We start from the raw sequence: 14,902 nt of genomic DNA on the forward strand, positions 1-14,902 counted from the left end.
ACATAGCACTAGACAAAAAGAAACAAATCTCATCTTGCATGCACATAACAGCTTTAGCTATGCTTTAGGTCTCTCAGAACCAGAATGATATCTAGGAGGGAGATGCCACAGGGTTGGGGATTGTGTGTGCTTTACAGAGTACCTTGTCATTGCACAGACATTTTCTTGAAGTTGGCAGGGGGACCTGTGTCATCTACCCTGTTCTGTGACCAACTCATCCTTTCACGGGAGACTTCTTGAGGTGGCAAGCACCCTAATGGCTCTTAACTGCTCGACCTGTGTCCACCAATATCACAGCCCTTTTGGCTTCCAAGATGCCCTTAGCAACAGTTTCCCTCTTATGCACATACTCCATAGGCAGGCCCTGCAGCAAAGCCTACTGGAACCCCCCTGGACAGCAGGCTTACAGAGTGCCTGGATCTTGCTCTATGGCTTTTCCATTTTATGACAATGACACACACACAAAACAGAGACAAGGAAAAATAGCGACTGTCTCTGGGAGGAGAAGGATCAGTGCAATGAGGACTCACTAGCTTGTACTACTTACTTGTAGCTAAAAGTTGCCCAATTCAGGGGGCCGGCCTGGTGGCAAAGTGGTTAAGTTCACACGTTCTACTTTGGTGGCCTGGGGTTCGCTGGTTCAGATCCCGGGTGTGGACCTACACACCGCTTGTCAAGCCATGCTGTGGCAGGCATCCCACATACAAAAAATAGAGGAAGATGGGCATGAATGTTAGCTCAGGGCCAGTCTGCCTCAGCAAAAAGAGGAGGATTGGCAGCAGATGTTAGCTCAGGGCTAATCTTCCTCAAAAAAAAAAAAAAGTTGCCCAATTAAGGAGAATGCAGCCTAAGGGCCTACAGGTGGGAATTGCATTAGTGTTTCCCATTGTTTCAGAATTTAGACATTGCTGGTCAAAAGTATATTTATGCTGCAGCTAGAATCAGATCGCAAAAATTTCAAGCATCCCTGAAATAAAGACCTTCACAATGAAGTGCCCACCAAGGCTTCCTTCTAAGGGCCAGCGTAGGTCCCCTGAGGCTGACCATGTTTTGGTAGGACTTTCAGCCACAAACAGGAGTGCAGCCCACATTTCTGTCTGACTCTGTCCTACCACAAAATGGGGTGCAACTGTATTTTTGTCTGACAGTTTGGGGACCCCCCCACCCAACCTGACAGTTACCAAGCCAAGCCCTCAGGACACAGAACAAGCTTGGTGAGATTCTGCTGTTCTCTGCAAACATTTGCAGGTCCTGGAAACTTTCCGTGGAAAAGTGGAGCCCTTGACTCTAAAGAGTAAAGATTTTCCCTTGTTCCTTGGTTTGGAGGCTCAAAAAGAGCCCAGAATGGCCTCTGGAATTTGAAGTTATGCTAGGTTCTCTTGCCAGCTGGTTACAGTTGTCCCCATTGTAGGGGGCTTTTCCCAAGTTGGCTGCAACAAACAAGATAATTTCTAAAGAGAGTTTGTTATGATCACCGAGAAACTCACTCCCCAAACAGCCAATTTTAACAAATGGAACAGTCAGACATAGACAAACATGGACAGACACCAAAGTTCAATCCTCCTGACATTCTAACCTTTAGCTCAGGACTCTAACCCGATCCTTTTGAGTGCCCCAGCGGCTCTGAGCCCTTTATATTGTCTCCCACAATCCTGGCCTTGTGACTTTAACCCAGCAGCCAAATCTCACAGTGGGACCTCTAACCTATAATCTGGGTGAGATATTAGACGATTTTAGGCACAGGTGCATTTCAACGAGCTCACTCACCCCAAAGACGTCTGATCCTGGAGCTCTTTATAGACACAAACACAAACACAGAAAAACTAGACACCAGCGAACCAGCTCCTACATTTCGGGTGAAGTCCTATACCTCTTCCCATCCAGCAGGGAACCAGATGGTCCCCCTCTCAAAGAGGGGATGTCCAACGTGGGGGGGAGGTGAGTTCTCAGTGGTACACCCCCAAGCTGACTTACCCTACTCCAGATGTGAGCCCGGAGACCCACCACAAGTAGCTGTTTCTCTTTCCACCATAGGGAGCGTTAGGAGGCACCCAGCGTCTGCACGGGAGAGCAGCAAGGGCAGACCTGATACAAAGGGAGTCTCAGTGGCCGTGAGGGACTTACCCAACAGGTCACCCATCTGAGGTCAACTTGATGTCAAACCTGAAGTGAGCTCACTGACCTGTTGCACAGCAAGCCAATCTCTGACACTGGGTATAGTGGAAGAAAGTAGGAGTTTTATTATTGCACAGTGCTGGGCGAGGAGAGAGGGAAGCTAACGCTGAAATCCCAAACTCCCCGAAAAGCTAAAAGGAAGGATTTTCACTTGGGGTTTTAGGTAGGGGAGGGGGAGCATATGGCCCTGCTGGTCGGAGCTTTCCCACCAGCCTGTCTTTGGCCTTGAGACAACTTGCAGAGAGGAGGGAGCCCATGACCTTGCCGGTCAGCAGCTTTCCCACCAGCCTGTATCTCTTTGTGGGGAGGAGATAATGAATCCAGGTGCTTGTCCTTGGTGGTGTCTGTCTCCATGGAGGATAGTGGATTCTGGAGCCAGGAAGCCAGGGAGTAAGCAGGGACAGAGTGTCTTGGTTTTAACCCCATATATGCTGGGTTTAATGTAGGGAAACTGATATCAGGGTCAGTATCAAACTGGCCAAGTCCCTAGCAGGACTTATTGTCCCTTCATGGTCACCAGATTTTGTCACCTCCAAAGGGCACAATCTGCTCACCGTGAGACAAAAGCCAGTCAAGAGGCAAGATGGTGGCAGAGAAAGGGCATTTTATCACAGCTAACTAGCAAGAGGGAAGATGGCCAGCTAATGTCCAAAAGAACCATCTTAAGGGGGCACAGAATCTTGAAGCAGTTATATAGGCCAGTGGGTTATAGGGGAGAGGGTTAGGAATGTTGACCCTCTAGTGTTACAGACCGGGAGTGGCCACACCAAGTAAACTCTCTGTTCAGGGGTCATCATGTTCCTAAGGAACTCAAAAGAATGAAGTTATCATCTTATCACAGCTGGGAAATGCATGCACAAGCGGGGGTCAGAAAATCTACAGAGCAGGTGGATCTCCTGGTGGGTGCATGTCCAGCTGGGTCGGTCAGTCAGAGGCCATTCAAAGTTAAAATATGGTCTCTTTTCTACAATATGGCTTCCCTTATGTCAACCTTGTGTTGAGCTGGTATCACAGAGAGGATCTGAGATGCCCCTGGGCTTCCATGCTCTCACCTCCTGGCCAGTGGCCATTTCCTCTGTCCTCCTGTCACCCCACCCCAGGGTGGTTTGAAGCCACGTCCCAGCATAAGCCCTTTCAGTTTGGATCTCTGTGAGGTAACCAAGACTCTTTACCCCCACCCAGGGCTCAGAGTCAAAGCTAGGGGGTGGAATCTTGGGGATCCTGAGGCTGCCGCTGGAGGACACAGAGCAACCTTACTAGTTGCTCTTTCCAAGGGCAGAGCAGCAGGTGCTCGGGACCCAGGACCCAAGACAGGAGGGGCACCCCGTGTTTTGTTTCCCCACAAAGGAGTCGGTTCCTGGAGCGAAATCCCAGGTGGGGGCCCTGCACAGCCCTGAACGCTTCCTCTGCCTGCGTCTGTGTGGTTGTCTTGAGCAGCAGGATTCCCCGTTTCTCAGGACCACTGCCCTCCATTCGCTAACTGGCTCATTCTTTTGCTGTACACACCTCCAGGCAGACCTGGACATGTCCTACCCTGGACAGTCAGGTGGGCGTGGCCCTGCATCCCCCCATGGAGAGGTGGGTGTGGCCTCAGTCCAGCTGGGCGATGCAGAGCCTGGGAGGTTGGGAGAAGCCGGGCCCTGGAGTCTGGACCCCCCCCCCCCCACCGTGTTATGCAGGGAAGAGGCTGTGAGCAGCCAGTGCGGGCAGTAGTCAAGGCTCGACTGGTGGCCGGGAACAGCCAATCCCTCACTCTGGGTCGTGGTCCCTCACACTCACAGGAGAATCTCAGGACTCCCCCCTGGGGCCCTAGAGGACCAGGCGAGCTGGTATTGAAGCTCCTTCCCCCAGGCACTGCATCAGGGGCTTTCAGCGTCTCTCTGAGCCCCAGTGCCCTGTCCCAACAGGGTCCTGGAAGGGGCCCAGGGGCCGGGGGCGGAGAGCATGGCGGGGGAGTGAGGAGCATTGTGTGCAGTGGGGCCCACGCCAGCCCCGTCTGGCCGCCCTGCCTGCCAGAGCGTGCCACCCCTCCGGACCGGAGGAGAGGGGCTTTGGCGCCCCAGCTGCGACCCCTCCTGCCGTGCCGTGGCCCCATCCTGACTGCGCCCTCCATTATTCCCGAGGGACACAGTGCCGCGCAGAGTGAGGAACAGACAGACCTAGAGAACAGAGGTTTGAAAGCCGGATTCTTACAGAGCTCCGGTCTCGGGGATGGAAATGGATAGTTCATGACTGCAGGGTCCAGCTAGTAATTCGCCCTTTAAGCCGAATATTCTTTCTTGTTTTTGATATTTGTTTCTAACATTTACCAGATATTATTAAAATGCAGAGAATGAACAAAATGGCCCCCTAACTCACCACCCAAACACCACTACTAGCAACAATAATAAGTAAAGCAACACAGGTGTGTCCTCAGAAAGTGTACCACGCAGGAGGAGCGCAGGGGGAGCTTCCAGCCTCTTCCCGGCCGCTGCCCCAGAAGACCTGCGCTCGGTCCGCGGCCTGGCCGTGCGCGAGTTCTCCCTCGCGCCCGCTGGGTCGGTGCGTACTGCCCGGTGGGCCTCTCCCGGCGAGGTCGGTGCTCCTGCAGCGGGACTGCCGCCGCAGGCCCTTGGAGAGATCGCCCTTCGCGCTTCCTCAGGGTGGGGCAGCGCCCAGACCTGCCCCAGCGGGCACGCGCTCTATGGCCTTTTTCTGTGAGTTCGTAGTGGCTGCCTGGGCCCATTTTCTCTTACATCGTCTTTGTTTCGTTGATTTCCACGAGCTCTATGTAACTAGCCCTTGGGCTTATGTGTCGCTTCCAAATTTAGAATTGCTCTCCTGGGAAATATGGCTTGAGCAAAGGGGTTCGTTCAGTTCCCCTGCTTCTCCTAAGGCACGGGTGCACGTGTGCCATTGTTACCGAACACTGGGTGCTTGTTGTCCCGCAGGATGGAAATCAAGAGAGACAACACAAGGGAGGCTGCGTGGAAAGGAAAGGGGGAGGTGACGCCTGTTAGGGAGGGGATTGTGGGGCTGTTCTTAGGTGAAGGCTGGGGAGGAGGGCCTGGTCACCGCTTGTAGGGGTGGGTTGTGCTTGCGCCTGTGCCGTTGTTCAGCATGCCTCCTCATGCGACGTGTGCATCTTTAGCATGCTAGCTCTCCAGCCCTGGGTGGGATTTTTACTATGCCGATGGGGCTAGGGTCACCTTCAGTGGACTCCTGGGTGCTAGGGCGCATGCGCAAGCCCAGGGACGTCCAGGGGCTGTGGAACGTGGATCTTGGCGGCCTCTGTCTGATTCTCCTAGCCTGCCGATTGGTTAGGCCAATCTTGTTAGGGCCTTATCTTGTGGTTCCTGTCTCATTATAACCTAGAGGGCAGACGAGGACCAGGGAGACTTTGCCGATGTCCCGGGCTGTGGAACACTCGGGGAGACGTCTCCCTGGCTCTCTGGGGCCTTCCAAGCTCCTTCCGGGGAGAGAAAGTAGAGGACAGGGCTGGCCTCGGAGAAGGGACCCGGATAACTGGACGCTGGTCATTTTCAGGTTATGGTTTCTGTTGATGGCTAACTGGTGGCGAGGGAACTTGGCACAAATGCACAAATGCCGTCTGCTTAGCTGCAGAGCTCAGAGGAGGAGGTACAGCTCGGAGGGCTGGGAAAGTCGCTCTGAACGTCAGGGTGGCACGGGGAGTAGGGAGGGGTGTGGGCCGAGGATTTGGGCCCAGAGCACGTGCAGACTTTGACGTGCTGACCTTGTGTCCACTCTGCCTTGGGTAAATGGGTCACGTGGCATCTGCCCTGCATTTTGTGAACTCTGCTGTGCTGGCCAGCAGCCCAGGGCTGCCCGGTTCAGCCTTGCCCCTGTCAGCAGGGGCCCTGAGCCCAGCTCCGTCTGCCTGCATCCTCAGCTACCTGCCGGAGTGCCGCCTGCCAGGGAGGCCGTGCTGCAGCAGCCAGCTGGTCACAGCTGGCGTGGCTGGCTAACACTGTGGTGCGGGCAGCAGGCTCCCCTTCCTCATAGAGGAACAGATGCTCCATGTCTGGCTGTCCATGAGGGGAGCAGCGAATGCACCTGTGACCCGTGTGCCTGGCCTGGGGACTGCCTGTGTCTTTCCCTGGAAGCTCCCTTAAAGGACCACAGGAGTCTCCCGGACGGTCTGAGTGTGGGCGCCCAAGGGCACTGCACACGGGCGGGCCCCCCGTGCGCTGCATCCACCCCAGGCCAGCTGTGCCCCCTCGCTCAGGGCCGCCTGGGAAAGCGCCCAGAGAGGGGGGCTGTGACTGGCAGGGCCCCAGGCAGGAAAGCTAGCCACACCTGTTCCGGGCACCTGAGGGTGTGGCCCCAAGGACAGGAGGCTGTTTGGGGGGTGGCTGCACTCCCCGAGGCTGACATGAGCTAGGTAACTGGGCATGTGGCTGGCTTCTTGAACCTTGGGGCCCCATCAGCATAAGGGGCCAGTGGTAGCACCCCCAAACTGAGGAGAGGGTGAGTGAGCCAGGAGGGGCAGGTCTGCGCTACCACTGAGGGACTTTGAGCTCCCGCGCTGGCTGTGGGGCTGCCTGGCAGGCCACAAAGCACTGAAGCCTGGCACCCTCCCCTGGGCTCCTTCCCTTCCCTTCTCTCCCCTCCTCCCCGCCCCACCCCTGCCTACCTCAGACGCCAAAGCCCACACCCATGCTGTTGGCAGCCTTCTCATTGGGCCTGGCACTGCTGCCTCTGCTGCTCTTCCTGCGACGCTGGGCTGGCTCCTCATCGCCTGGCACAAGTGAGTCCTACAGCCCACCCATAACCTGCTCATGGACGACAGCAAGGAGCAGCGCATTCTGCGCCAAGTGCTGCAGCACGCGGTGGCCGGGGACCCGCAGAGCGTGCTGGAGACCATTGACGCCTACTGCTCACAGAAGGAATGGGCCATGATCGTGGGCAACAAGAAAGGTGAGTGGCCCAGCCGGCAGGCGGTGGAAATGGAAACAGGCCTCAGGCGGGGCAGCCCAGCCCGTTTCTGGGTGTTGGGGTGGGGGCTCTTCTGGAGCCCTGGAGGCCCAGGTCGCCGCCCAGCCTCCCTCCCCCAGCCAGGAGCAAAGGCCTTGCTGAGACCCTGACACCCACACCGCTGTTCCCATGGGGCGGGAGGGACGTCTAATAAACTGTGCAGGAGGCCACTGCTCAGCTGGCCCCTTTGCCACAGACCCGCTCAGCCAACATGAGTGGGAGGTGACAGCAGAGGCTCCAAGCAGGCCCCACACTCGTGCGCCATCCCACAGACCTGGTGCTGGGCAGCGCGGGCAGTGGGTGCCTGGTGTCCCTGCTGGGCCTGAGGGTATGCAGAGCTCCTTGGAGTTGCCTGGCCCAGGCCCCGGGCCGTCCCCAGGGCTGCCTCCTGACCTCTGGACTCCAGGCTGGGGCGTGAACATGTGCTGCACTGTCTGGAGTGGAGCCCTGGGGACAGACGTGACAGCCCCCTCAGAGCCTCTGACAGTGTCCAACTCAAGGGAGCCAGGGAGGCTCTGAGTATAGACCATGGGCAAGGTGGGGTGGGGGGTTCCACAGATGGCAGCTCTGGGTTAGGACGATTTGGGGTCAGCCAGGAATCGTGGAAAAGAGAGAGGGACCAGTGTGTGCATAGGCATAGAGGCTTCAGGCACTTTGGGAGCCTGGAGGGTGCACAAGGTGGGACCAGGGACTTGAGGTAGGGCTGGGGGCCTCAGAGGAGGGCTGGGGGCCATCTGGGGAGGGCCTGAGGCCCTTCGAGGGTGCTGTGGACCTCAAGGAAGGCTGGGGGCCATCTGGGGAGGCCTGGGTGCCATCCTAGTAGGCCTAGGGGTCATTGGGGGGGTGCTGTAGGCCTCAGTGAGGGCTGGGAGCCATCTAGGGACGGCTGGAAGCCTCACGGGAGGCCTGGGGGCCATCTGGGGAGGGCTTGGGTAATCTCGCGAGCCCCTGGAGCCTCAGGGGACATCTGTGGGTCATCTGGGGAGGCCTAGGGGCCATTGTGGGGTGCTTGGCGCCTCAAGGAGTCTGGGCACTATCTGGAGAGGGCAGCGTGCCATGCTGGGGTGTGGTCCAGCATCAGGGAGGTTGGGGGCCAATAGGGGTGGGCTGGGTGCCATCCTGGGAGGCATGGGGGACATTGGGGGTCACTGTGGCCCTCAGAGGCGGGCATGGCGCCTTCTGGGGAGGCCTGGGTGCCATCCTAGTAGGCTAGGGGTCATTGGGGGGTGCTGTAGGCCTCAGGGAGGGCTGGGGGCCATCTGGGGGCGGTTGGAAGCCTCAGGGGAGGGCTGGGAGCAATCTGAGAAGGGCTAAGTGCCCACTGGGAAGAGCTGTGGGCCTCAGGCGATGGCTGGGGACCATCTGAAGGGCCTGGGGGTCATTGAGGGGTGCTGTTGGCCTCAGGGAGGGCAGGGGGCCATCTGGGGAGGGCAGGGGCCCATTATGGGGTGCTTGGGGCCTCAAGGAGGGCTGGGTGCCACCTGGAGAGGGCCGAGTGCCATGCTGGGGAGTAGTGCACACTCAGGGAGTGCTGGGGGCTGTCTGGGGAGGCCAGCGGGCCACTGGGGGGTGTTGTGGGCCTCAGGGAGGGATGGGGGCCATCTTGCAGGGACTGGGGTCATATCGGGAGGCCTGTGGGCCTCTGGGGCCATCTGTGGGCCGTCTGGGGAGACCTAGGGGCCATTGGGGGGTCCTGTGGGCCTCAGGGAGGGCTGGGGGCCATCTGGGGAGGCCTAGGGGGCATCCTGGGAGGACTGTGGGCCTCAGGGAAGGCTGGGGGCCTTCTGGTATGGCCTGGGGGCCATCCTGGGAGACCTGGGGGCCTCAGGCAAGGGCTGGGGCCAGGCATCAGGAGGGGCTCTTGCTCGGTTGGGAGGCGCATGTCCTGGCCAGGAGTGGGTCCCCACCATTGCCTGCACTTACCCCTCCCGTGCTCCACAGGCCAGTTCCTGGATGCAGTGGTGCAGGAGCAGCAGCCGTCTGTGCTGCTGGAGCTGGGGGCCTACTGCGGCTACTCGGCCGTGCGCATGGCCCGCCTGCTGCCACCCGGCGCCCGTCTGCTCACCATCGAGATCAACCCTGACTACGCCGCCATCACCCAGCAGATGCTGGACTTCGCGGGCCTGCAGGACAGGGTGTGGCGCCTGCCCCCTAGACAGATGTGCACACTGCCGCTCCAGGCCCGGCAGGCCGGGTGGGAGGGGAGGGCCCAGGGCAAGACCCACCGTGCAGCTCGAGGCCACACTGATCCTGCTGCAGGGTCATGGAGGGTTTCACGGGTCCCCCAGCAGCTCTGGGAGGGCGGTCTCGCTGCCCCCATCCACAAGCAGGAAACTCCCAAGGCTGCCCCCACAGGGAGCGGGCAGAAGGGGGCTTGTCTCCCCAGAACCCCAAATAGAGCTGTCGGTGGACTCTCGCGTGGGTGCCCAGGCGTGGTAGTCTGTTTGTCCCTGTGGGTGTGGGCACTGACTTAAATCTGTTCCAGGTAACCGTTGTCCTCGGGGCCTCCCAGGACATCATCCCCCAGCTGAAGAAGAAATATGACGTGGACACGCTGGACGTGGTCTTCCTCGACCACTGGAAGGACCGGTACCTGCCGGACACGCTCCTCCTGGAGGTGAGCCTCGACCCGCCTGGCTGGGATGGGCCTGGGTGCTGGCTGCTGGTGCAGGGGCAGCCGTGTCGGCGGGTCGCGGCCACTCTGAGGAGCCAGGCACCCTAGCCAAGGAGGCCCACCGTGGGGAGAGGGTGTGGCCCTGGAGCTCGGGCACTGAGGGCAGAGCCAGGCTCCACTGCCGCTGGGCCTGCCGGGAGCGGGAGGATCTCAGCAGCTCTGGCGAGCGGTGGTGACAGGGCCTCGCTCCTGGGGAAGCAGCACGGAGGGCCCTTAGTGACGGGAAGCCGGCAGTTCTCTCGGGGCTGCTGGCTTGAAGCTGGGGGTCAGCCCAAAGAGGAGGGGCCCTGGATTGGGAATGGCGACGCTTTGAAACATGTCCTGCTGCCCTGCAGCTGGGGCTCTGCAGGCCCCTGGCCTGTGCGGGGTTGGGGCAGCCCGGCTCTGCAGCGGCCCAGCCGCCCCCCTCCTCAGTCAGGAATAAAGGGCTTGCGGGCTGGCGGGGGCAGGTGGCAATTCACAATCTGATGGCTGCTGTGAGGGGCCTCAGCCCCTTGTCACAAGGCGTACCCACGGGGCTGCTTGAGTGTCCTCACAACATGGTAGCTGGTTGTCCCAAGAGCCTGAGTGGGAGAGTGAGAGATAGAGACAGAGACAGAGAGACAGAAGGAGCAAGGAGGGAGCCACGGTGCCTCGTATGAGCCAGGCCCTGCGCCCCACACTGTGCTCCCGCTCTTCCCTCTGTCAGAAGCCAGTCTCTGGCCCGACCCACACCCAGGGAGAGCATCCAGACTCCACCTCGTGAAGGAAGGAGGGTCGGGGAACTGCAGAGACATTTGAAACGCCCTTTTGTCCCGCGGTGGTTTGCTCGGACGCCCTGCTCTTCGGGCCAGAATTCTCCAGCGTTCTGTGTCCTCCGTCAGGAGGCCCGTGGTGTCCCCAGGGATCCCCAGGTGGGATGGGTGCCGCCTCCTTCCCCCTTAGGTCCAGCTTCCTTGAGGATGCGCCCCGGCACCCTCCAAAGGCCACCACAGCTTCTTCCTCCGCTTGGTTCGTTCATGGTGAACTTGTGGGGTTTGAGTGTCTGATGCCTCTCACTCCTCGGACCGTCCAGTCTGTGGCCAGCGGTGCCTCCTGCGTCCCTCAGCACGACCCCAGCAGGCTGGAGCCCTGTCCCCGGCTCCCCCTGGGCATTTCCTGCCCCAGCCTGAGCTGCCCTCTGGGGGCTGGGCCCGGGCTGCTCTCTCTTGGTCTGCTGGCCACCATTGTTAGGAAGTTCCTTCCTTTTCTGTTCTGAAGATAAGCCGCTCCAGGAGTCACAGTGGTCCTTCCAATTCTGGCTCATGGGCTGTCCCACCACACAGTCCTCACAGCTGCGTGTGCGCCTCAGGGCCGGCCAGAGGGCCCTCGGCCTCCCCTGTGGCCTGCAGGCTGGGAGTGACAGCCACCAGGAGAGCCCAGACGCCCGAGACTGTCCTCGTGCGCCCCCTGGAGGGGTGCAGATCAGAGCCCCTCGGGTTTAGGTCACTTGGACTTCCCCGCGGGCTGCCTGTAGGCTGAGTCACACCTGGGGCCCCGCGTGGGATTTTGCTCTCGATGTCTAGGATTACTTACTTACTTAACTTTTAATTTATGATTGTGTAAAAAAAGGCTCTGTTCTTTCAAAGTCGAATCTAGGGGACAAGACAACATGAGCATCCCTTGCCTGGTCTGCCCCCTACAGGCAAACCGCTCTTCTCAAGGTTTCTCTGTCCGTTGTTTCCTGTGATCTAAGCAGTGCCTCCCCACGCCACTCAGAGGGACTGCCCACCCAGGCGGTCTTGGCCTGAGGCTGTGTCTAGCCACTCCTCCTTCCTTCTGAGAGCTTAGGCCCTGGAATGCCAGCTAGCTGCCCCAGGCCCAGCCACGGTGGAGAGGGGCACCTCAAATGCTGGGGCGTGGGGTTGTCCACAGCGGACCCCCAAGGGGCAGGCTTGTGGGTCCCGAGTTTTGCCCCTCTGCCGTCCCCTGGCCCTGCAGGGTCGCCCAGGTGAGGTGGCCCAACTCTCCAGTGACAGCCCCCAGCAGCCCACACACAGGCACCAGGCATCCCTCTTTCCTGGAGCAGCCATGTGTTCCTGGCACCCGGTGACCAACGGACCCACTGGCCTTGAGGCAGCATTGTGGGTGGGACTGCAGCCCCATCGTCTCTTCTGCTCATTGTCCAGGTAGCATTTTATGAGCGCCCTCTGTGTGCCTGCCACATGCTGTTCTAGGGGCTGGGGATGCAGGAGGGAGCAGAGGGGATCCCTCCTCACAGAGCTGACAGTCTGGATGTGGGACTAGTGCTGGGCACAGCGCTGTCCTGCAGTGGTCGCTGCCAGGGGGAGACGGAGGGCGGTGGGAGACCCTGCTGACCCCAGGAGCTGGGGTGGGGCCGAGCCCGGGGCCAGGCACAGGCCCGTGTGTGGAGCCCCCACCTGCCCTCCTGGTTTGGGGTGGGCTCCTTGATCACCCCAATCCTCACCCCCCCAACCCTCTGTCCCCTGCAGGAGTGTGGCCTGTTACGCAAGGGGACGGTGTTGCTGGCTGACAATGTCATTTTCCCAGGAGCACCGGATTTCCTGGCACACGTGCGTGGGAGCGGCCGCTTTGAGTGCACGCACTTCTCCGCTTACCTGGAGCATGTCCAGAAGGTGGATGGCGTGGAGAAGGCCGTCTACCTGGGTCCAGACAGCCCAGCACAGCCTTGACCTCCCACCTGTGCTGGGCTCCTTTGCCCAGCCTGCTTCTGAAGGGCACTATGGCTGCCCTGCTGCCAACCCACTTCTGCAGGTTGGAGTCTGTCCTCAATGGGTGACTCGAGGCCTGTGAGGCCGCGGCCAGCCCACACTGACCCTTCTGCACAGCGGTGCTGCGTGCTCACGCACTGCTCCTCCCCAGTGCAACTGGCTCAGCGCATAAAACCATAGCAATAAATCTGGAAAGTGTCTGCTCATAAAGACCACATCAGGGCAGGCAGAGCTGTGACAGTGTCACTCACCCCCATGAGCATCCCTTTCTCACATGGGCAGGTCCTTGGGCAGTAGACACAGGACGCCGGGGGAAGTTGGGGACATGTGGAAACTGACACAGTCTGTCCTCGAGGTTTCCCATCACCAGGTGGCAGCAATGCCTCAGTGACGGCACTGGGACCAGCAACTCACACCACCCTTCTGGCTCCCGAGCTCTGTCACCTCCTTTTTAAGCATGAGGTGCGGCCTCTTCAGTGAGGTCGGCTGTTAGCCATCTTCCATGCCAGTGTCAGGCTTAAACGATACTAAAATGGAAACTGAAGAGTGACTACTCCGATAGGAGAGGCCGCCCTAGTGCTGCCTCCCACCGCGGTGCTGCTCCTTCCGTCCTCGGCGCCCTGAGCTTTGGCACCAGACACGTGCTGCCCCCTGGACTGGGTGTGAATGCTGCGGGCGGTCCCAGGGGCCCCAGCCCCAGCACTGCTCTTCTTGCAGTCAGGCCCAGGGCGCCTGTTACATCCCCAGGATGTCTGCAGGCTGGGCGGAGTCCCCACCCGGAGGCTGTCCGGCCTAGGACCCCGGAACAGGGCCGCTGGCAGCCCTCACAACCAGCTCTGAGCAGGCAGGCGCAGGGGAAGGTGGCCCTGGCCCTGCAGCAGCGCCAGGCGTGGTCTCTCCGGCCCCTCGGGGCCCCGGGGTGACCCTGAGTGGACGCATCTTCGCCAGTCCGGCTCGGCCTTGTTCATGGGAGAGAGTGGGCTCAGACCACCCCCGGCACTTCTGCAGGCTGCCCAGCTGGCAAGTGAGGAGGCAGAGGTGGTGTGCATCCCCCCGACTCCAGAGCCGACCGCAGCCCGACCCTGATCCTTCAGCTCCAAGGCCCCCAGTGGTTCGACCTCTGAGAATCCCCAGGGAGCCCCTGGGTCCCATCTGAGCCCACCCAGGCCCAGGCAGGCCTCCGGCCAGGACTCTACCCCAGGGTCCAGGGCCCGCTAAACACCCAGGAGGAGGCCCGCTCCCCTTTGTGTGTAGAAAGGGGATCGCAGCGAGCCTGGGGATCGCAGTGGGGAAACGTCCACGGACCTGGTCGCTGAGCAGCCCCTGACACAGCAGAGGGACACCTGGGGCCTCTGCCGCCCACCGCCCACCAGGCAAGCAGGGAGGAGGGAGCCGCTCGCAGTGAGAGATCTGAGGCACAAAGACAGCCAGTTCCTCAAGAGTTTTTTAATTTTTAAGTTTTCTTACAAAAATTTAGGTGTTTACCAATACGGTCTTATTTTGGTCTTGTTTTTAATGCTTATTTCCGTGGTTCTCTTCTGATTTCAGTCACAGACAGCAGGCACTAAACAGCAGCCCCCACTGCTCGGAAGGCAGGTCCTGGAGGCGCCACCCGGGGCTCCCGCCTATGCGCAGCTCGGCAGGGCCTCCCTGGCACTGGGGTCCAGGCATCACGGGTTGGTGGGCAGGGGGCAGCAAGCCTGCCGCCCATCTCATGGCCTCCAGAGGTCCTGCTCAGCCAGCCCCCAGGCCACGCCACACCCCCAGGCGGCCTGCTATGCAGGGTGGCACTCGCAGGGTGGCACTGGGAGCCCAGGGCACACCCTGCCCCTTGGCTGCCCCGTCCATGCGGGGGCACACTCTCCAATCCCACTGGCCCGAAGCCAAGCCAGGCGCCCTCTGCTGCCACCTCCTGGCCTTCTCTCTGCCCCACTCCCTCCGTCTCACGCACAGCACCGAGTCTATAAAGCGCTAACCAGCCTAGGGGCTCGGAGCAAGGGAGGGAGGGGGCGCAAGCGGGTGTGTCCAGAGTGTTGGCCCTGGCTCTGGAGCCAGAGGCCTTGTCACCTGTGGCCACCAGGCGGCTCCCAGCTCCAGGCAGGGTCTGCGCAGGCCAGCCGGAGTTCCCTTCTTTCGTGATCAGGCCTAAGAACAGAAGGCCGGCCGGGCCCTAAGGAGGGAAAGGGGCAGGCTGAGCAGGGCGGCCTGGGGCTGGGCGCCTGCCTCCATGGGCTAGGTGGACGGAGGCGTGGACAGGACAGCTGCTGTGGGCGGCGTGGGCCCATCCGGACTTGCTGGTCCCGGAGGCCCTGTGCTTGGGGCATGTGAAGCTGTGGGGGCCCTCCCTGCTCTGGCCCCAGCTCCTCTG

General features: G+C 60.3%; 2 protein-coding genes across 25 annotated transcripts in view; one reads left to right on the plus strand and one right to left on the minus strand.

Moving 5' to 3' along the window:
- LOC106822108 (catechol O-methyltransferase) overlaps positions 1-14,112 on the plus strand; it is a 38,974-nt gene extending 24,862 nt beyond the window's left edge. The window contains exons 1-6 of one of the 11 annotated variants that reach the window (XM_070516680.1): positions 5,548-5,793; positions 6,845-7,092; positions 9,091-9,284; positions 9,635-9,766; positions 11,783-11,970; positions 12,295-14,112. In XM_070516680.1, the coding sequence (XP_070372781.1) occupies positions 6,954-7,092; positions 9,091-9,284; positions 9,635-9,766; positions 11,783-11,970; positions 12,295-12,616 (975 nt within the window). In that variant the 5' untranslated portion in view covers positions 5,548-5,793; positions 6,845-6,953 and the 3' untranslated portion in view covers positions 12,617-14,112. Of the gene's footprint in view, positions 1-5,547; positions 5,794-6,064; positions 7,093-9,090; positions 9,285-9,634; positions 9,767-11,782; positions 11,971-12,294 lie in introns of those variants that run through there. The other 10 variants (XM_070516679.1, XM_014827133.3, XM_070516684.1 and 7 more) reach the window with 10 other exon arrangements.
- ARVCF (ARVCF delta catenin family member) overlaps positions 13,966-14,902 on the minus strand; it is a 57,240-nt gene continuing 56,303 nt past the window's right edge. For all 14 annotated transcript variants that reach the window (XM_070516666.1, XM_070516667.1, XM_070516674.1 and 11 more), the window contains one exon: positions 13,966-14,704. In XM_070516666.1, coding sequence (XP_070372767.1) covers positions 14,099-14,704 — 606 coding nt within the window. In that variant the 3' untranslated portion in view covers positions 13,966-14,098. The remainder of the gene's footprint in view (positions 14,705-14,902) is intronic.

The sequence above is a fragment of the Equus asinus genome, chromosome 8 (genome assembly GCF_041296235.1).
Source record: "Equus asinus isolate D_3611 breed Donkey chromosome 8, EquAss-T2T_v2, whole genome shotgun sequence".
Lineage (NCBI taxonomy): Eukaryota > Metazoa > Chordata > Mammalia > Perissodactyla > Equidae > Equus > Equus asinus.